General features: G+C 39.9%; 1 protein-coding gene across 1 annotated transcript in view; it reads left to right on the top strand.

Annotated features, from left to right (window-relative positions):
• Positions 1-22,169, top strand: part of LOC126473741 (lysosomal alpha-glucosidase-like) — a 134,026-nt gene that overhangs the window by 20,760 nt on the left and 91,097 nt on the right. The window contains exons 3-4 of the mRNA XM_050100989.1: positions 295-469; positions 17,231-17,321. Of these exons, the coding sequence (XP_049956946.1) occupies positions 295-469; positions 17,231-17,321 (266 nt within the window). The remainder of the gene's footprint in view (positions 1-294; positions 470-17,230; positions 17,322-22,169) is intronic.

Below are 22,169 nucleotides of genomic sequence, written 5' to 3'. Positions count from 1 at the left end.
CACTGACCTGGGGTTCTGGGTGACGTTCCCGAACTCTAACCCTTTTCCTAGACCCCTTCAGCCCTTTTCCTTCACCCCTCTTCTTTCCCCTTCTGCCAGAAGAAGGAGCTACTGGCTTCAAAAGCTTGCATATGTAAAACCCTTTTTTATATGCGTGTTCTCTTGCTGTCACTTGGTGAGTATATTTATTATTTATCCAATTACATTTAACTGCTGCTTTAGGATAGAAATGCAATGTGATATTTCTTTTCTTTTTGTTTAGTAATTAGAATCAAATTCACTCTCCTGTTGCAGACTGAAATTCGGTATAAACACACTGACCTTCGCTGACCAGTTTCTGCAAGCATCAATGCTGCTGCCAGGTGGCAGCAGTATGTACGGCCTGGGTGAACACCGTTCGTCTCTGAAACTCTCCACTGATTGGCAGCGATTTACTATGTTCAACCATGACAGAATGCCTTTAGAAAATGTGAGTATATGAGTTAAACTTCATTGTAGATTTACTTTGACTACTTTGTGTGGAATGTTATACTCAGAACTAAGAACAACAAAAACAATCAATTACTGAAAAAATTAGTTAATAGGATAGATAAAAATCTACTCACCAAGCGGTGACAGAACACACACACAAAATATGAAAGCTTGCCAGTTTCAACTGTCTTTTATGTGTGTGTTATGTTGTCGCTTGGTGAGTAGATTTTTTTTATCTATCCTATTATATAATTTTTTTCAAAACTAAGAACATTAGAGGCAGTCTTTTATAAATCACTATATTCTTTCATGTGATTTTATACTTTTGTCATGTTTGTGATGGAGGTAAGTTTCATTTCACGGGATTCGTTCATAGACAAATGTGGACCGGGAGGTATATATTAGTGTAACATATTAAACAATGTGTAACACTATCTTTGCCTTCATTAACTGCATTAGTTATGTGTCGTAGTCTCCATGTGAAGGATTAATGTGCAACAACTTACCTACATGTGAAGACAGTTTTGTTGTTTAACCTGGCTGCTATACAATCACTGTCCTTTATATTACAAAATCAGCTGATTTTGACATGCAGCCATTTTCAAGTGCTACTCTTAGCATCATAATTTTACCATGTCATCCTGTGTGTGTGTTGCAAATTTGCATCAGTCATTTTAATACATAACCACTGTTGTAGTAGGCACAAGTGAGAACAACATTGCATACTCATTAGCAGCAGCTAAGGTGTAAAATAGAATTATATTGTGGGCTATGGCACACAACATGAAAAAAATTGTTAGATGTGAAGGTTCAGAAATTTCATTTAAGTTAATGGACTGGCTATTATGAATTGAATTCCTAAATTTGACTTGATGTAGAAAATTAATATACCTGCCAAGATGAATATGATCATATGATCGTGGAAAGTTCTGGGTAAAATACAAATAATGGAAGGAGTAAAGGTAACCACATATCACATAGTTGAGGTACTGAGCAGTTGACAGGCTTATATAAAAAAAAAATAAAATAAAAAAAAGACTGAGATTTTTGCTGAGCTGTTGTACAGTGTGCTTCTAGTTAATTAATAAAACACACTCGGCTACATTGTCCTGACAAAACTGCGTAGTCCTAAAATAAAGTTAGTCTCTCTCTCTCTCTCTCTCTCTCTCTCTCTCTCTCTCTCTCTCTCTCTCTCTCTCTCCACTAGTAGATAGCAATATTGTTAAAATGGAAACATTTTAAAATGTTGTTTATTAGATCAGTTTTCAGCTTCTGATGCCATCACGTGGTAACAACTGTATGTTGCAATTACACTTAAAATAATGTGCTGTTTACACAGCTGTTATTGGTACATATACACAAGATACATTAAATGATGAGATGTCAGAGTGTTTGCAAAGTGAAGTGTTACTTTTTTGGTTATGGGGAAGTCAGTTTGACAGGAAATGGAAAATAAAGTTGAATTTACTATTGTAATCAAAGATTTGCATAACTGAAGCAATTTAACCAAGGAAGAATTGTGTTTGGTTATTTAAAGCCAAGCTGACATTCTGTATCCTATATTTATTGATGTCAAGTTTTTCCAGTCATCTTTTCACTGGTTTGATGGGGCCCCACCACAGCTTCCTCTCCTGTGCCAACCTCTTCATCCAATGTCCTCAGTTATTTGTTGGATATATTCTTATCTCTGTCTTTTTCTATTTAATGCAAATTGACTAATGTGCACATAATATAAAAATGTTTTCACTTTTTGTTAAATGTAGTGTTTTCTGCATGACATAGAAAAGTAGTATATTCCTTTGTAAACACTACAGCTCATCATTTTAGGTATCTTCTGTTTATTTATTAGTAATGCTTGTGTTAATCACATCTGTGGTTACAACATTCAGTTGTTGATGATGGCCTAAGAGTGTTATATTGAACTTGAACTCCAAATAAGTGTTTTGTGCTAATGCCTCCTTTCTTGGTGTTGTATTTTGATGCAGCTGTCCACAGTAGTCTATCCTGTGCAAGCCTCTTCATTTCTGCATAACTATTCCAATCTAAATCTATTTCAACTTGCTTAGTCTGCTCAAACTCTGGTCTACTTCTGCAATCCCCCCCACTCTACCTTGCATTATCAAATTGATGATTCTTTGATGCTATAGTATGTTTTATATCAACCAATCCCTTTTCTTAGTCGATTGGAGCTATACATTTCTTATCTCCTCAGTAGTTATTGTAGTTATCCATCTAACATTCAACTCTCTCCTGTACCACCACATTTAAAACTTTTTCTCTTGTCTTAATTGTCTATTGTCCATGTTTTACTTCCATGCAAGGTTACACTCCAGACAGATACTTTCAGAAACAAATTCTGAACATTATTTTTGGTATTGATAAATTTCTCCTTTTCAGAACTTCTTTTTACCTCTTTAAGTCCACATTTTTTGTCCCCTCTAATTTGCTCATTGTCACTTCTTTTGCTGCCCGTATAAAAAAACCTCATTTACTGTTTTTAGTGTCCCATTTCCTAATTTAACTCCTTGATCTAATTCAACTGCGTTCCATTATCTTTGTTTTTCTTTTGGTGATGTTCATATTTTAACCTCTTTTCAAGATGCCATCCATTCTGTCAGCTGCTCTTCCAAGTCCTTTGTGATCTCTGCATGAATTGCAATGTCATTGGCAAACCTCAAAGTTTTTGCTTCTTCTCTGTGAACTATTAATTTTGAAATTTCTCCTTGGTTTCCTTCACAGCTTGCTCTGTGCACAGATTGAATTACATTGGGGTAGGCTACAAACTTGTCCTAATCTCTTCTCAACTGCTGCTTCACTTTCATACCCTTCAGTTCCTATAACTGTAGTCTGATTTTTTAACAAGCTGTAGACAATCTTTCACTCCCTGTACTTTATCCATGCTTCCCTTATGATTTTAAAAGAGAATACTCCAGTCAGTACTTTAAAAAGCTTTCTCAAAATCTACAAATACTATACATGCGGATTTGCCTTTCTTCAGTCTATCTTCTAAGGCAGGGCTTCCCAACCTTTTCAGCTGCCAGACACCTTCTTCAGTCGAAAATCCATGGCGGATCCCTAGTCAGTCAAGAGCACAGTAACTTTAAATTTCATAGCATGACCCATGGGAACTGAAAGCTTTTAAATGCAAGTGCCATGTTCCCAATGACGCCCCCCCCCCCCCCCCCCCCCTGAAGTATCAATACTCTTTGGTTTAGAGATGAATGAAAACAACTTGAAATTAATGATCCAATCTGAATTCCCACTGTATCCAGACACTTACTAGTGGATTTACTCCCTTTGTTCAACACACTATAGCCTGATTAAAATTACTTGGTAATTGACATTTCACACGTTGGAGCTGGCTTCCTCCAAGAGTAATCAACATCACGTTCAATCTGTTCACTGTTGACAAGCTGCCACTTGTGGTCTGTTCACTTCCACTGTTTGACTACTGTTGTATAAGGAGCATGCATATTCCGTAACAGGTGTGTGTGTGTGTGTGTGTGTGTGTGTGTGTGTGTGTGTGTGTGTGTGTGTGTGTGTGTGGTTTTTTTGTGAAATCCGAAGAAAAATGTTCAAATGCATGTAAAGTCTATGGGACTTAACTGCTGAGCTCATCAGTCCCTAGTCTTGCACACTATTAACCTAAGTTTAACTTCTGCTAAGGACAAAACACACACACACACACACACACACACACACACACACACACACACACACACAAGCTCGAGGGAAGACTCGAATCTCCAGCGGGAGCGGCCGCGCAATCCATGACGACATGGCGCCTTAGACTGCGCGGCCATTCCACACGGCTGTGAAGAAAAGAGGCAGACCCATGGTTCGGGACACAAACACGTCACAAAAGAAAAGAGGCCAAGGGATTGCCTTTAAAGGACTATTATGACATCTGTTGTGGAATGTGTGGGAATACATTCACCCAGTTTACAAGCATTTCCAAAACCGGATTTCGTAAGCTGATGTCCCAGTTCCGCTTTTGGTTGGCCAGGTAAACAGTTCAAAATCAGATTCTGGAAATCTGATTTTATAAAGCCATTTTCCAGTTCCACAATCGATTTTCATGCCCATGTAAACAGCTTGGAAAGTCTAGTTATTTTTTCGTCTTTGAGTATCTACTGAACGGCTGCTGTCAGTCCAAAGCCGGCAGCTAGCAGGTGGCGTTTGCATCAGTGTACTGTCAGTTGGTAGCTGGCAACTGGCAGGTGGCGTGGCAACAGTTTAACCACAGCTGACAACTTCAACTACTACTTGGACACTATATCGTGGCAGTCAGCCTCGACTGTAAACAAAAAACAGACTCTCTTATTTCTATATAAGAAGACAAAGCATTTCACACAACGTAAGACTTTTTTTCTCAAAGGAAACAATTCAGGCAGAGGAGGTTTACCTTTTACAAGGTGGCACGTGAAAAGTCCTCATTAGTTTACGCTCGCAGCCAGTTGCCTCAATATAGTGTCAGAGTAATAGCAAGTAATTGTAATTGAAGTATTGGCAGACACATTTTTAACTGAGAGAACGGAATATATTATAAAGAAAAGAAAGTAGCTTTAGAGATCATTTTAATTTTCGTAACAAAAATATCAATGCCAACAGAATTCAATTAATAATTATTTTGTAAATGATAGAAGACAGAAACAAAATTCCTACAGAGTTATAGTTCAGGTGCGTTCACTGAGCATCTATGAAGAAAAATGCTTTCTTCTTTACTATTGATGAGTCTGTAGGAATAATAATGGAATCCTAATGTGATGATTGAGGGTGCTTCTGCTGACACAATTTTGAAAAGTTGGGTTCAATTCTTGACAACTGGAGACGGATGTCTGTTTCCGCATCTAGACAGCTTCAGTACTTAGTTTTGTGGGCAGCATAGATCGAGAATCCAGATTCACACATGTATGTTGTGGCAAATGGAAGAAGTACATGTTTTGCCTTTTCAACAAGGGGGTAGTATTTCTTGTTATCCAAACGGATCCAAAAGTGTGAGTAACCGTCAATGTCAAAACTTGATTTCGAGGTAGGGTCTGTGCCAATTTCTATCAACAACTCATATTTATTTGATGATAGAATGTTTGGCCTTTTGGATACAGTGAATGGGTTGACCACCCATTTGTATTTCTGCAGCTTTGCAGCTTCTCATCTTCAGCTGTTGGGAAATAATGCTCCAACAATGACATCAAGCTTAAGAGATGTTCCAGGATTTGATGAAAGAAATTCTTCCCAAGTGCTAGTGTTTTGTTTTTCAAAAACTCCTTGAGAAGAGGAAAACACTCGACCTCCCCCTCCTCGACACTCTCTGCCCAAATATTGATTTTCCTCTTGAATGCTCGAACTTTGTGGATAGCAGTGACCTTTGTTTCACTTTGCCCTTGGAGTGAAATATTCATTTCGATCATTTTGGAGAAAATATCTGACAAATAATTTGGTGTTATGCTCCAAAAGGAAAGCTAAGACTTACAATCTTAATTCATACAATCGAGAGAGTGCATTCCCATGTGAGAGCCACCTCACTTCTGTGTGGAGAAGCAGGGAACGATAAAGGCTTCCCACATCTTCACACAGTATTGTGAAAAGTCTTGACTTCAACGGCCTTGATTTTATGTAGTTAATGATTTGAACGGATTCATCTAAAACTTTGTTGAACGAAACAGGCATTTGTTTCGTAGCTAAAGCATATCTGTGGAGAGCACAATGACTACTGCTGCAATTCTTGGCATTTTCTTTTATTTTCGTTATTGCTCCGACTGTAGGACCGTCATAGCTTTTGCACCATCTGTGCACACATCTATGCAATTAGACCATAAAACTTCATTAGTCCTTAAAAAATCATCCAATAGACGGAATATTTCAGCACCTGTTGTGTTGGCTGGTAGTGGTCTGCACAATAAGAGGTCCTACTCAAAACATCCATAATATTCATAACAGATAAAAACCAATAAAATTGCTAATCCTGCAACATCGGTGGATTCATCTATCTGCAGAGAAAATGAATTGTGTTGGATGCGAGAAACAAGACTCTTTCACATCATTTGACATGTCAACGATGCATCTCTTGACAGTATTGTTTGATAATGGCACCGAAGATACAAGATTCACTGCCTTTCGTCTAGCATGCAAGAAACAATATCATTAACACACGGCTTTATGAGATTTTCTGCAATGGTATGAGCTTTCCCTGTTTTTGCCACTTGATAACTAACCAAGAGAGAAGCTTTTAATGAATTTTCATTAATTGTTTTTGCATGAGTTTTCATGCAATACTGAGAAGCAGCTAGTTCAGCACTCTTCCTTTTGAAAAAATCGATGTCTTTAGCCTGGAAATCTTGGTGAGTACCTTCAAAATAGACAGTGTCTTGAAAGGAGGATATAAGATGAACATCAACAAAAGCAAAACGAGGATAATGGAATGTAGTCAAATTAAATCGGGCGATGCTGAGGGAATTAGATTAGGAAAAGAGACACTTAAAGTAGTAAAGGAGTTTTGCTATTTAGGGAGTAAAATAACTGATGATGGTCGAAGTAGAGAGGATATAAAATGTAGACTGGCAATGGCAAGGAAATCGTTTCTGAAGAAGAGAAATTTTTTAACATCGAGTATAGATTTAAGTGTCAGGAAGACATTTCTGAAAGTATTTGTATGGAATGTAGCCATGTATGGAAGTGAAACATGGACGATAACCAGTTTGGACAAGAAGAGAATAGAAGCTTTCGAAATGTGGTGCTACAGAAGAATGCTGAAGATAAGGTGGGTAGATCACATAACTAATGAGGAGGTATTGAATAGGATTGGGGAGAAGAGAAGTTTGTGGCACAACTTGACTAGAAGAAGGGATCGGTTGGTAGGACATGTTTTGAGGCATCAAGGGATCACAAATTTAGCATTGGAGGGCAGCGTGGAGGGTAAAAATCGTAGAGAGAGACCAAGAGATGAATACACTAAGCAGATTCAGAAGGATGTAGGTTGCAGTAGGTACTGGGAGATGAAGAAGCTTGCACAGGATAGAGTAGCATGGAGAGCTGCATCAAACCAGTCTCAGGACTGAAGACTACAACAACAACAACAACAACAACCTTTAAAATGACAGCACAATTTAACTGGAATCATTGAACTGTTCAGAAGGACTCGCGCACAAATTACGCACTGAGCTTTAACCTCCTTTGTTTCCATAAAGCCCATTTCTAAATAGCTTTCATTGTACTTGCGCTTCATGGTTATTCCACTTCCACAGGATATTGCAACCAATGGAGTACTTGCAGCGTTTTCACATAATAAATCCAGCTGTGGAGCTTCTTGTGATTGTTCTTCCTTTGGTCGTCCTCCCTCCTCATTCATTTCAACTGGAAACTTCCCTTGTTGTGAAGGCGATGGAGAAACTGCACCCTTCTTCAAAGATCCTGACTTCAGCCACCGATCCATGTTAGAAGTAATAAACTGGTCAAAAATCGACTTATGAAATAGGTAGTGCACTGACAAAGCAAGTTTAACATTTAATGATGCCTGGGGTCGCATACGTGCCAGCGAGCGCTGTGATTGGTCGACAAAGCTCGCTCCGCACATGCGTAAAAGGTTTCATAGCATCTAGCGCCATGAGCTGGCGCACAAACGACCCCCATATTGTTGCAAAACAGTCGATCAGAGAAGCCGCATTCTCCGGCACTAAACTGTGTATGCGTTCTCACTTAGGAACCACAAAGGCTGCTTGGACATACAACCTGAAGTAAAAGTACACTTTTTTCACACAAAAAAAGGTGATGAATTTGGTTTTCACATTTTTATTCAGTAATTTTACTCATTATTTTACACGATTTGGTGGAAGGTGGCTGCGGACCCCCTAGAAAGAGCCGGCGGATCATCCCTAAGGGGTCCGTGGACCACACGTTGGGAAGCCCTATTCTAAAGTAAGTTGAAGTTTCAGTATTGCCTCATGTGTTCCTTTATTTCTCAGGAATCCAAATTTATCTTCCCTGAGATCTGTTTCTACCAATTTTTCCATTCTTCTGTAAATAATCTATGTGAGTATTTTGCAACCCTGATTTATTAAGCTGAAACTTCTTTAATATTCACTCCTTGCTACACGTGCCTTCATTAGTATTGGAATCATTACAGTATTCTTGAGGTCTGAGGATATTTTGCTTACCTCATATATCTGGCATACCAGGTGGAATAGTTTCATCATGGCAAAAAAATTCTAAGGAAATATCATCTACTCCAGGTCCTTGTTTTGACTTACGTCTTCCAGTGGTCTGTGAAATACTTCTCGCAATAATCCCAATCCCAAAGAAAGCAGGTGTTGACAGATGTGAAAATTACCGAACTATCAGTTTAATAAGTCACAGCTGCAAAATACTAACTCGAATTCTTTACAGACGAATGGAAAAACTGATAGAAGCCGACCTCGGGGAAGATCAGTTTGGATTCCGTAGAAATGTTGGAACACGTGAGGCAATACTGACCGTACGACTTATCTTAGAAGAAAGATTAAGAAAAGGCAAACCTATGTTTCTAGCATTTGTAGACTTAGAAAAAACGTTTGACAATGTTGACTGGAATACTCTCTTTCATATTCTGAATGTGGCAGGGGTAAAATACATGGAGTGAAAGGCTATTTACAATTTGTACAGAAACCAGATGGCAGTTATAAGAGTCGAGGAACATGAAAGGGAGGCAGTGGTTGGGAAGGGAGTGAGACAGGGTTGTAGCCTTTCCCCGATGCTATTCAATCTGTATATTGAGCAAGCAGTAAAGGAAACAAAGGAAAAGTTCGGAGTAGGTATTCAAATCCATGGAGAAGAAATAAAAACTTTGAGGTTCGCCGATGACATTGTAATTCTGTCAGAGACAGCAAAGGACTTGGAAGGGCAGTTGAATGGAATGAACAGTGTCTTGAAAGGATGGTATAAGATGAACATCAACTAAAGCAAAACGAGGATAATGGAATGTACGAGGGCAGTTCAATAAGTAATGCAACACATTTTTTTTCTCGGCCAATTTTGGTTGAAAGAACCGGAAATTTCTTGTGGAATATTTTCAAACATTCCCGCTTCGTCTCGTATAGTTTCATTGACTTCCGACAGGTGGCAGCGCTGTACGGAGCTGTTAAAATGGCGTCTGTAACGAATGTGCGTTGCAAACAACGGGCAGTGATCGAGTTTCTTTTGGCGGAAAACCAGGGCATCTCAGATATTCATAGGCACTTGCAGAATGTCTACGGTGATCTGGCAGTGGACAAAAGCACGGTGAGTCGTTGGGCAAAGCGTGTGTCATCGCCGCAAGGTCAAGCAAGACTGTCTGATCTCCCGCGTGCAGGCCGGCCGTGCACAGCTGTGACTCCTGCAATGGCGGAGCGTGCGAACACACTCGTTCGAGATGATCGACGGATCACCATCAAACAACTCAGTGCTCAACTTGACATCTCTGTTGGTAGTGCTGTCACAATTGTTCACCAGTTGGGATATTCAAAGGTTTGTTCCCGCTGGGTCCCTCGTTGTCTAACCGAACACCATAAAGAGCAAAGGAGAACCATCTGTGCGGAATTGCTTGCTCGTCATGAGGCTGAGGGTGACAATTTCTTGTCAAAGATTGTTACAGGCGATGAAACATGAGTTCATCACTTCGAACCTGAAACAAAACGGCAATCAATGGAGTGGCGCCACACCCACTCCCCTACCAAGAAAAAGTTTAAAGCCATACCCTCAGCCGGTAAAGTCATGGTTACAGTCTTCTGGGACGCTGAAGGGGTTATTCTGTTCGATGTCCTTCCCCATGGTCAAACGATCAACTCTGAAGTGTATTGTGCTACTCTTCAGAAATTGAAGAAACGACTTCAGCGTGTTCGTAGGCACAAAAATCAGAGTGAACTTCTCCTTCTTCATGACAACGCAAGACCTCACACAAGTCTTCGCACCCGAGAGGAGCTCACAAAACTTCAGTGGACTGTTCTTCCTCATGCACCCTACAGCCCCGATCTCGCACCGTCGGATTTCCATATGTTTGGCCCAATGAAGGACGCAATCCGTGGGAGGCACTACGCGGATGATGAAGAAGTTATTGATGCAGTACGACGTTGGCTCCGACATCGACCAGTGGAATGGTACCGTGCAGGCATACAGGCCCTCATTTCAAGGTGGCGTAAGGCCGTAGCATTGAATAGCGATTACGTTGAAAAATAGTGTTGTGTAGCTAAAAGATTGGGGAATAACCTGGTGTATTTCAATGCTGAATAAAACAACCCCTGTTTCAGAAAAAAAATGTGTTGCATTACTTATTGAACTGCCCTCGTAGTTGAATTAAGTCGGGTGATGCTGAGGGAATTAGATTAGGAAATGAGACACTTAAAGTAGTAAAGGAGTTTTGCTATTTGGGGAGCAAAATAACTGATGATGGTTGAAGTAGAGGGGATATAAAATGTAGACTGGCAATGGCAAGGAAAGCATTTCTGAAGAAGAAAAATTTGTTAACATTGAGTATAGATTTAAATGCAGGAAGTCGCTTCTGAAAGTATTTGTATGGAGTGTAGCCATGTATGGAAGTGAAATGTGGACGATAAATAGCTTAGACAAGAAGAGAATAGAAGTTTTTGAAATGTGGTGCTACAGAAGAATGCTGAAGATAAGGTGGGTAGATAACATAACTAATGAGGAGGTATTGAATAGAATTGGGGAGAAGAGGAGCTTGTGGCACAACTTGACTAGAAAAAAGGATCGGTTGGTAGGACATGTTCTGAGGCATCAAGGGATCACCAATTTAGTATTGGAGGGCAGTGTGGAGGGTAAAAATCGTAGGAGGAGACCAAGAGATGAATACACGAAGTAGATTCAGAAGGATGTAGGCTGCAGTAGGTACTGGGAGATGAAGAGGCTTGCACAGGATAGAGTAGCATGGAGAGCTGCATCAAACCAGTCTCAGGACTGAAGACCACAACAACAACAACAATATTTCGTCCCCCATCTGATCTTCATCTACTCCCTCATCCCTTTCTGTAAAATTCTCTTCAAGTATTTTTGCTTTATATCCCTTCTGCGTTCTCTTCTTTGCTTCATATTGGCTTTCCACCTGAGCTCTTGATAGTCATACAGCTGCTTCTCCTTTCTCCACACATCTCTCTCATTTTCCTATTGCCAGCATCTGTGTTTCTTCTAGTGATTCATGCTTTGCCATATTTCACTTTTAGTCAATCCCTGTCTGTTTCATTTGCTTCATTTTCATATTTTCTCCTTTTGCCAGTTAAATTCAGTATTTTGTATGTTATCCAAGGATTTCTATTGGGCTTTTTCTTTTTGCCTACTTGACCCTCTGCTACCTTTCTCTGGTTTCACTCAATCTTTGGCTAACGAAGCCTTTGAAACTTTTAATTATGTCTGGTCCTTTCAATTTATCCTGTTTTCATCTCCATAATTTCCCATCTTTCTGGAATTTCTTCAGTTTTACTATGCAGGTCATACCAATAAATAATGGTCAGAATCCCCACTGCACCTGTTTTTTTAATCTGGTTCCGAAATCTCTGTCTTACTATTATGTATTCTGTCTGAAACCTGGTGTCTCCAGGTTTCTTCCACATGTATGTTGATCTGTCATGATTCTCAAAAGAAAATTTTAGCAATAATTAAATTATACTCTTCACAAAATTCTGCTAGACTTCTTTCCTTTTTACCCCTTTCACTCAGTCCACGTTCTCCTCTACTTGTCCATTTCTTCTTTTTATTGCTGTTAAATTTTAGTCTCCATCACAATTGAATTTTCATCTCCTTTAACCATCAGAATAATTTCTTCTATCTCCTCATCATATGCAGCACTAGATGGAATGAACAGTTTAATTGGCACACACCATGAATTGAGACTGAAGTAAATACAGATAAAAAGTGATGAGGAGTAGCAGAAATGAAATTATCAGAAAACTTAACATCACGATTGGGGATGAGAAGTAGCTGAAAAGAAGGACTTTTGCTACCTTGGAAGAAATGCAACACAACACATAATGGGCAAAGCAAGGAAAGAGGGTGTTCCTGGCCAAAAGGTGTTGTGGTAGCATTAAAAATCATGTGAACTGATAAGATAAATGAGGTTTTTTTGCAATCAGTGAGGAAAGAAATATGTGGAAAACAGTGACTAGATGAAGGGACAAAATGATGAACTCTGTGTTAAGACATCATAACTTTCATAGTACTTGAGGGAGATATTGAAGGTAAAAACTTGTGGTAGAAGACAGAGGTTGGAATCTCTCCAACAAATGTTTTAGGATATTGCACGTAAACGATACTCTGAGATGAAGAGGTTGTCATAGGGAAGAAGTGGAAGAAGTATGTGGTAGGCCTCATCAGACCGTCCTGACTATGAAAACTATTGCCAGGTTTGTTTTGAATGATGTCAAGATTCTCTCTCCCTCCCTCCCTCCCTCCCTCCCCTTCTTCTTCTTCTTCTTCTTCTTCTAGTAATCCTACCCAGATATCTGGATGTGGGACTATTTTACTTTCAAAATATTTTACGCAAGTGGATGCCATCACCATTAAACAATACAGTAGAGCTGCATCTCCTTGGAAAATGTAATGGCTGTACTTTCCACTTATTTCAACCATTCACAGTACCAATACAGCAAGGCTGTGTTGACTAATGCTACAAGGCCAGATCAGTCAACCATCCAGATTGTTGCCCCTGCAGCTACTGAAAAGCCTGTATAGTAGCCCCCTGGGATCTACTGGTACACAACACAGACATGTATTGTGGGCCCAACTCTGCAGGCTGCTGGCAACACTGTCCCGGAGATGCTGGGTAAACAGTATGAACACAAACATAAACACACCGTATTTGTTATCGACCACATGTCCCACAGCTGCCACAGTAATATATGGCACCAGCTTGTCTGCTAGAGGTGTTGCAATCAGTGCTGCAAATGCAGTCACCTATTCTCTTCCATGATCACATGCCAACCAGACCATGTAGTTGTAAAGGATGCTACCTGGCCGACCAGAGTAAGTTGGCACTGGGAGTTGCTCCAGGTAATAGCACTGACTGCCATTCCCAGTTCTTCAATTGTTGTCCTCGGTGTCGACATACTGCATTGCTACACTGGCTGAAAGATGGGGTGTGGAAGTACAAAACAGACTACTTTAAATAATGTTGCAGACACGTTCACAGTTGCTTTTCACTGTTCTTTAATTTCACTGTTCACAACCCCCCAATAATACACAGTTGTTTGGCCAGTTCATTATTGTTTAACCTTTGATAAGCCTCATTATTAGTTAGCAGGCAAACCTCCACATACTGCTACAATAGTTTACTGTTGAACATCTACAAGCAGTAAAACCACTACCACAAAGTTCACAGTTCTTGAAGAATAGAAAGGTACATATGGAGCAGACACTGTCAGTGTTTTAACACACGGCCTATTGGTGTAACACTTATTTCACTGTTAAGTTGATGCATTGTTGTCATTCTAAGCAACACAGATTCCTCATTTGAAACTCGGCCGTGGACTGACTGTCTCGTGACCAAAAATTGGGCCCTTATATATCATCACAGTAATAGGTACTGAAACTACACATTGTTCAAAGTTAAATTTACAGAAATTACAATTAAAACTTAACTCATTAAGTTAACTGAATACATCAAAAAATTTGTTCCTTTTAACAGTTTCTTCTATTACAAGGGTTAGGCCAAATTATTTGCTTAAATCATGAAATTAACAAATATAGTTATGCAAACAATACTTTTGACAAAACTTAACTATTTTGGAATTAACTAAGGGCTGGCTTTGCTAACATGTTTTCGAATAGAGCCAAATAGGTCCTTTAAGAATGCTAGTGTTTCATCTTCCAAATGTTTATAATTAGTACAGAATTTATATTTGTTTATAAATCAATAACAGAATCTAAGTTAAGAAACAATTACTGATTTCACTCTATAATATGAGTCCAAGCCACCACTCCACATCTCATAAAAGTTTCTCCACGCTGGGCCTGACATCAGCTGCACCTGCGCGGTCAGTCTGTGTGCATCTCACCGTCACTCCCTCATTGTCGGGTCGCATCATAGGTCCATCTGACAGAAGGATTTATTCCCAGCAGCTACATTTGTCTCCTACCAGCTACGAGTTACCGCCTTGCGGGGACCTCTCTATTAGACCATCCTCAATTCCTACTGTGCTACACAGATATGGGTGTGCTAACATTGTCATTGTAAGAATTCTCCTAGTGCAGTGTTAGTGACTTATCAGCAGATTGGAACCAAGTGTGTATTCATGTCCAAATGACTGTTTTGTTGTATTCAGTATGAGTGTAAACGGAGTTCTTTTATTTCTTGTTAATTGGGACACATTATTTGGGGTGGCTGTCTGAGCCACGACATAAAAACCTGTTGATGAGGAGTGGATTTTGTCCAACCAATGACGGTTAGACTTTCTGCTGTGCTCTCCCAGTGAAGGTACTTATCTCTGTGCACCACTTACAATGGTTGCAATTCCCTTCCCCCCAACCCTCGTTCAGTATAGCTTTATCACCTTCGACATTGTCAGTGCAGTTCCTGTGCTCATACAATGGAAGATTGAACTTCTGTATCACTAACTTGCTTGCTGTTCATCATCATAAGTGACACTTTCGCTGTTGCTCTCATCCGAGACCTTCAACAACTCTGTTGACATCTCACCTGCATATCGACAGCTGGGCAAGTCCCACCTGTCCGTCACTTATAGCCACAATGTCGACACCTTTCTGACACCCACCAGTGCAGCAACATCTGACCAAGCCCATCTGCATCCTGCAGATGTCCCACTGGTGCATCAGCATCAAGCCTAGTTTGTCATTTCCCAACCATCATCCCGCAGGCCTGACATTCATCTGGCTGGGCCTATGGCTTTCGAGCCAACGTGCTATTAGCCCATCGCTTCCCTGCCGACGTAGCCGAGCCCATTGGCATACTGCCAACATCCCACTGGCCCGACACCTGCCACGACCTTCTTCTTCACAGCCATTACTGTCACTAGATACTTCCTCCTCCGCTACCCTTCACACTGTCTTGGCAGATTTCTATCATGAAGAACAGTACTTCTACTTATGGCTTGTATCGGTTAGAAAAATGCACCGATGGTGACAGATATCAGTCGAAATCAATCTGCAACAAGATAAATAAATTATATTTCCGCAACTGGTTGCTACATTATTTATAATTTTACATACTAATTACTTATTTTGTTTTAGTTGGATAATCCATGAATGAAGATGCTTTGTAATTTTTGAAGTATGAATCTATTCCAGCACTGTAAGAAGTATGCTTGAGTATTGGAGAGGTGCTTTCTTACTTCCTGATAATATATGTTATATAGTTTGGTATAAGTGTTTAATATTTTGCAGATTATTAACATATCTTTCTTGAAAAATAAAATTCAGTTGTTCACACAGTCAGTCTTGACATACATGGCACCCACAGTTGTATTTGTAACAAGTACATTAAGTAATCAAGTTGGAGAACAACGCACGAACAGAAGGAAGAAATGTTTAATTTTTTAACCATTACCCAACTCTTAATATTATTATTTTCATTTAGTAAATTAATAAAACAGTGCATATTTAAACATTTCATATTTTGTGGCGGCGTTCGTAGCGACAAACAATTCGCTGTAGAAACGGCTTACGAAGTCACCGCCACACTTTTAATAGCGGGCCGACCGGTCCGCTGGAACAGTGAACAGAAAGATGAAAACCCAAACACTCTGATTAAATAAAAGTCGGTACTTATCTTTATTAACGAAGATACAGAAACACAGTAGTGAACTCCGTGTCTACAGAAATCTGTCTAGTTCGAGTCGGAGCGGCTAGGTCAGCATCGGCTGACGACAAACAACAACTCTGCTGCGATGAACACACAACTGACTAGCAAGTACACAATTCGGTGGCGAGTATACAACTGAGCGGCGAATACAGAACTGTCCTAGCGCTCGCGACTCCAGCGCTTAAGAAACCAGAAGCCAGCGGTGGCGCGCGCAGACTTGCGGCGATTTCCTGTCTCGCTGGCGCTGCTTATGCGGACGGCATCCGGACTTTGATGCTGCCAACCTTTTGGCAGCGGGCTCGGGTGGCATTACTGGCTAGGATATAACATCATAGATTTAGCTGCATGAGCAGCTCTGCATTCAGTCTCTGACTACAGCTTATTCATTTATACAAATAATTAAGAATGTTGTGTTTGCACAACTAAGGCAGTGGTATTTGTTTGTATCTATGAAACCACAGATCTGGAACTGTACTTGCACTCACGTTAAGTGCTGTTGCATCTACGTGGATGTCTTTATAAAATTTCTAATTTGAATTGCAGTGCAAAACTCACTTTGCATTGGTAGAACACAAGTAATTTAGGTTTATTAAACCATGTTACACTTAAAAAAATTTAGCCTATTCAGTTTAAAAATACTTTTTACCTGAGAATGGTAGCTGGTTTTTCAGTGTTGATTTGTTCCACTTTTTTTTTACAAGAATTTTCCTTGTGTACATGCCTTTACTAAACTGATATAGAAGGATCTTCTTTGATTAAAGTAAGTTGTGTAGTCCTTGAAGCTGATTAAGTCCTAGACCACTTTCAGTTTGTAGCTTGTGCATTTGTATAGTGTATCCCATGTGACATGTACATCCTCAATATTTTACAATTTATGTATTTATTTTATTCTCTTGTGTAAAATTTACTTTTCAATATTCAATATGTAGTTCTTTGTGACAGCTTGGAACCGAATCATTTATGTAATTTATCTGTTGTTTACAGAAAAATCTGTATGGCTCTCATCCTTTCTTTTTACTTCTTGATGAGAACAATAATAGTTCTGGAGTTTTTCTTCTAAACAGCAATGCTATGGGTGAGTATGTAAATACTTTAACTACACATTTCTGGTAGTGCAGGATAATCCTTCATTCAGTACATATATTGTATCACAAGAAGTTGTGTTTGACTTCGGTTAGTATTGTTGACAGTTACTCTGCGATATTTTTTCCAACTTATTTGCCAGTGAAATACCAGAGACATTGTGCATAGTGAAACGTAGCAATACCTTTTCATCGTTATGCATGTTTTAGAAACAAATAAACCAATGCTCTAACATTGAGCTCAACTGATGAATTGATCAGTTAGTGGAACCACAACTGATTAGTAGGCTTGAGAGACATAATATAATTTTATCAAAAGTAAAATTCACCTGAGAAAATTGCAATATTGGAAGGAGACCTGGATGGGGTGAAATTCCAAGTACTGCCGATAGACACAGTTATACGTAAATATTTTGTCTGTTGAAGGTAAGCACTGGCCAGCTTTTCCGTCTCCTTGTAATCATATTCTTTTACACCCCTCATTTGTCAGTTTATTAATCAATTAAAAAACCTACTGGGTTGTTGTGACAGCTTTTGTTAATTTTTAGTAATAATAAATAAAATTTATCAGTATTATGTGCAGTCAAGCAAAAAGTGAAGTGGTATATGCACACTGTGGGGTCAAGAGATTCTGGAGACAAATGAAAACAGTGAAACATTAAAGGGGTTGGAAAGACAGAATAAGTACCAGTAGTTTAATCCTGTCATTTTTTAATATTTTTATCGATCTTCCTTTGTTGTTTGTGCAATACCACTCCATATTATTTATTGGTTTATATTTGATTATTAATTGGTATAGTCTGGCTAATTGGAAAATTAGGCATCAGACGTTCATAAGTAGCCAGTTTTGGAGGACGAACTTACTCCCAAGGTACCAATAACTAAAGTTCTTACTGTGTGCTTATGACCCGTGCCTATCTATTCTCCCCCATTATTTTGTAACTCATCCCGTCCAAAATTTTCTAATAATAATAAAGAGGTTGCAATATCTAAACACTTTTTTATGACACAGTAACCTTATTTCACTTTAATTTCGAGTATCACGTTCCTACTTGTTCTGATCCCCCCCACACCACGATTACAATTACTTATTTGTCACAATCTTATACTAATTACCATTGCCGATTTCTTATGGTAGGGTTGCTGTATATATAAAAAATAACTCCCACAATATGAAATTAATCTTGTGCTTCATAATTACCATTTTAACCACAATCACTTTGCTCACATGCATGCAAGTCTTACTCACGTGATGTCTTTGGTGCAACGCTCTCCCTTCTTTACACCACACAATGTCCAGATGCCAACCTAGGCCTTCTAGGTCTGTGGGGCATCCCCATCAGCAGTGCTGCTTTGTTGTAGCAAAGAAGCATAAGCATTCAATCTGTCAAGAAGAAGATCGATCCTGTACCTTTACAGGTTCACTTTTTTTCATTAATCCCTACTAATAATTTCCTGTCTAATTCTTGACTTGCAGTGGATTTTTATTATGTGCATTTGCTGCCCTAATTCTTACTGTGTCAATATGCCAAACACTTCTTGTTTATGTCATACATGTACTAATCAGTTTCTTTCTAAACATTTCCTGTATACGGTAGTCCTGTTTTTAATTGTAGTATTTAACTACTAACTTTTTTTAACTTCTTTCATATTTTTTTACAAGTTGTTTTTCTTATATTGTGCTTTCAGATAAGGTTCTTGAAAATACTTGCGTTCTATAAGTAACTTATGCTACATTAATTAGGAGATAAATCTCAAAAACTTGTAGTTTAGCTTAATAGAGAAGACCAGAAATTGAGTGTTGCTCTTAAATAGAAGTGATGACTGTTGTTCACTAAAAGATATCACCAAATATCAGAGAGAAATCTGCATATACATTTTGGTGTTTATGATAGCAACAGTTAACAATTTATTGTAAAACGTAGCTTACTGTCTGAGGGAGTGTAAATAAATCCAGTATGAAATCAGCTTGAAACAGTGCAATCATCCTTATCCTCCCAACTTCCTGAGTGTGATGCATAGCAATGTCACTGTTCCATTTATTATAATTCTGTATTTATTCTGCCATCTGTTTATTTAGTATCCAACAGTGATTTGAATTCCCCTCCCAGCTTGAGTATTGATATGGAGGACAGGTGAGAGATACCCGGGCTTCATATTCTGGCTGCAGTGTGCTCCTGCGAGGGGTCTCATTGCAACTACAGACATATCATGTGGACCCATTCATTGATGCGAGTGTGCTGGTAAATACCACCGCCTGACACTTGCCAGTCAGTTTCTCGCTAGTTTATTGAAGACTTAAGTATGTGCCATTGATCAGTAAGAGTTTTGATCCTGCCTATATTGTGTTTTTTATTTGAATTGCTCCCTGGGCTGTGTGTACATGCTTGATATGACTGTACTACCCTTCATGAACTCCACTGTCACCTATCTCAGGTACCGCCTGTTTGTTCCATTGGTCTCTTCGTTGTCATCAGTCTGAGTGCTCATGAATTACATTCTGCCTGCCATAAGTATGACAGAAAAGTGGTGACAAGAACTTTCCTACCACGCAGCTATTCCAGTGAAGCATGGATCCTGAGTTTCAAAATTTGTGGCAGCAGCTGTTGCAGTTACATCATCATTGACAGCTGCACTCGGCCGGCGGGGATGTGCTGCATGCGTCCTCAACAGGAGGTATACATCAAACGAGGTATAGACAACAACGAGAAATGCCCCGCATTTGATGCCGTGACGAAATCGCGAATTGCCGATGTGAGAAGCGTTTGCTGTTCAATGAGACCTTGCAATAGTTGCTCTAAAGTAGCCATGGAAACCTGTGGGTCAACGATGAAAAGGAAAAATCCACTACCTCATCGCCAATTTTTATAATGTTAAGTTGAACACATATATTTCAAAAACGACACAACACATGTAAGTCACAGAGCAAGTAGACAAAGTAAGACACGTGTACACGGTAACATTCAAATCAGCACTAAGTCCAAGTCTAGCGGCCGCTGGCTGGCTGGCCGCTCAGGTGGCGCAGCTGCTGCACGGCTGGCATACAGCGCCGCATGTAGAGGACGCGCGCAACTGCGCAGCAGCACTTTGAAAGATAGGCGAGTCACAACAGCAAATCAGTGGCACAACATTGACAAGTTCCCAGTTACAACAAGCAAATTAACAGGGGAAATGGGCCACGATCCGCTACTATACAGGTGCTGTCTGCTGTACATCGGTGTTGTCCAGAGCACCTGGCCAAGGGGACTGACTCAGAATGGTGCACCTATTTCTCATTATGGTGTTGTTTTGTTAGCTATCGATGATTCTGAATGCTGGGAATGCTGGGTGGTAGTTCATCTCACTCTCTGCCCCTGCGTACTGAAGCTACTCCACACCACACATTGGGGAAATTGCAGGATGAAGGCAATAGCATGGCATATTGTCTATTGGCCTGGTGTTAATGCCACCATAGGGAACATAATCAGGAACTGCTTGGCTCGTGCCCCCAGTCATGTAGCCACAGCCTGCCCTGACCACTCCTGCCAAAGAGTACATGTTGATTTCGCCAGACCATTCCAGAGAACAGTGTGGTTGCTAGTCGTCAGTGCCCTCTTTAATTTTCGATATGTGACAATGGAAGAGACCCCTTCCGCCGTGCTCACTTAGCCCTCAGCAGGGTGTATACGGCCCGGGGCATCCGGGAGATCCGGGAAAAACCCGGGAATTTTTTCATCCGGGAAAAACACGGGAATGTTTTAGAATTCCAGGATTTTTCATTGTTTTTGATTTCAGTTAAAGTTTTGTAGGTTTGATGTGTAAGATCTGATACCCTGACAAAGAACTTTAATCCACTACTGCTGAATAATACTGCAGCAATGAAACATAATCAGAGAATAACACCAAAATAAAAGTTTAGTTGCATAGAAAATGGGTAATTTACACAATGCACAGACCAGAGTGCCAACACCGAAAAGTGTCAAAGGCTTTAGTTCGAAGATTATGCAGTACGTCCGTAACAACTAATGTGCATTCGATGTGCGTGACGTCACAGTTGTTTACATTTCTAACAGATCACCAGAAAATATTACGAATAGTGGCTTGATATGCGTTACTTTTGTAGAAACGCACTTTGCCGAGTTGAGCGAATTCGGCCTACCTTCGTAACGTACACGCCGCAGCCTGTCTTTCTCTTAGGTCTTGTGCTCCGGATAACTGCCGTCATTCGCTAGCGAGATCACATGACATGAGCTATGACCGGCTGACAAAAGTGCATCGCTCAACGCAATCTCTATTTTAGTGTTTCGGAAGCTACCGTGCTGTAATTTGTGTATATACTTTCGCAATACGAAAATAAACTCTGTGCATATTGTCTCGCATCAAACAACTTTCCAAACGCATTGTTTTTCCTGGATTTCGTTTCCTAAAGTGTTGGGACGTCCTCCGCCGGTATAAGACCTTTACGATTCAAAGGACTGATAGGTTTTACAGCTCCGAGGGAAAGTATACTGTTACTTAACACGGATGTATTTTCGCCCGCTTTATACGTAATTTCATCTGGGAGAAATTGTGTTTTTAACCGTGAAATCCGGGAAAAATCCGGGTCATTTTTTTTTCTTGTCCACGTAGACACCCTGCCTCAGTGTACAGCATCTGCGTTTTAGGATCTTCGTAAATGTGATGGCATTGGGAACCTGATCACTGCTCTTTCCCATCCTTCATCTAATTTGGAAGGGGAATGGATGGTCAGAACCTTAAAAATGCCACTGCACAAGATCTTTGACAGCGACTCCAGGCTGCACTCACCAGCCTCCTCACCACGTACTGGTCCACCCCCATAAGTGGACACTGTCTGGCCGAAA

This window comes from Schistocerca serialis, chromosome 4 (assembly GCF_023864345.2).
Source record: "Schistocerca serialis cubense isolate TAMUIC-IGC-003099 chromosome 4, iqSchSeri2.2, whole genome shotgun sequence".
Lineage (NCBI taxonomy): Eukaryota > Metazoa > Arthropoda > Insecta > Orthoptera > Acrididae > Schistocerca > Schistocerca serialis.
Note: the sequence above shows the minus strand (reverse complement) of the source record. Positions and strands in the feature narration are given on the sequence as shown.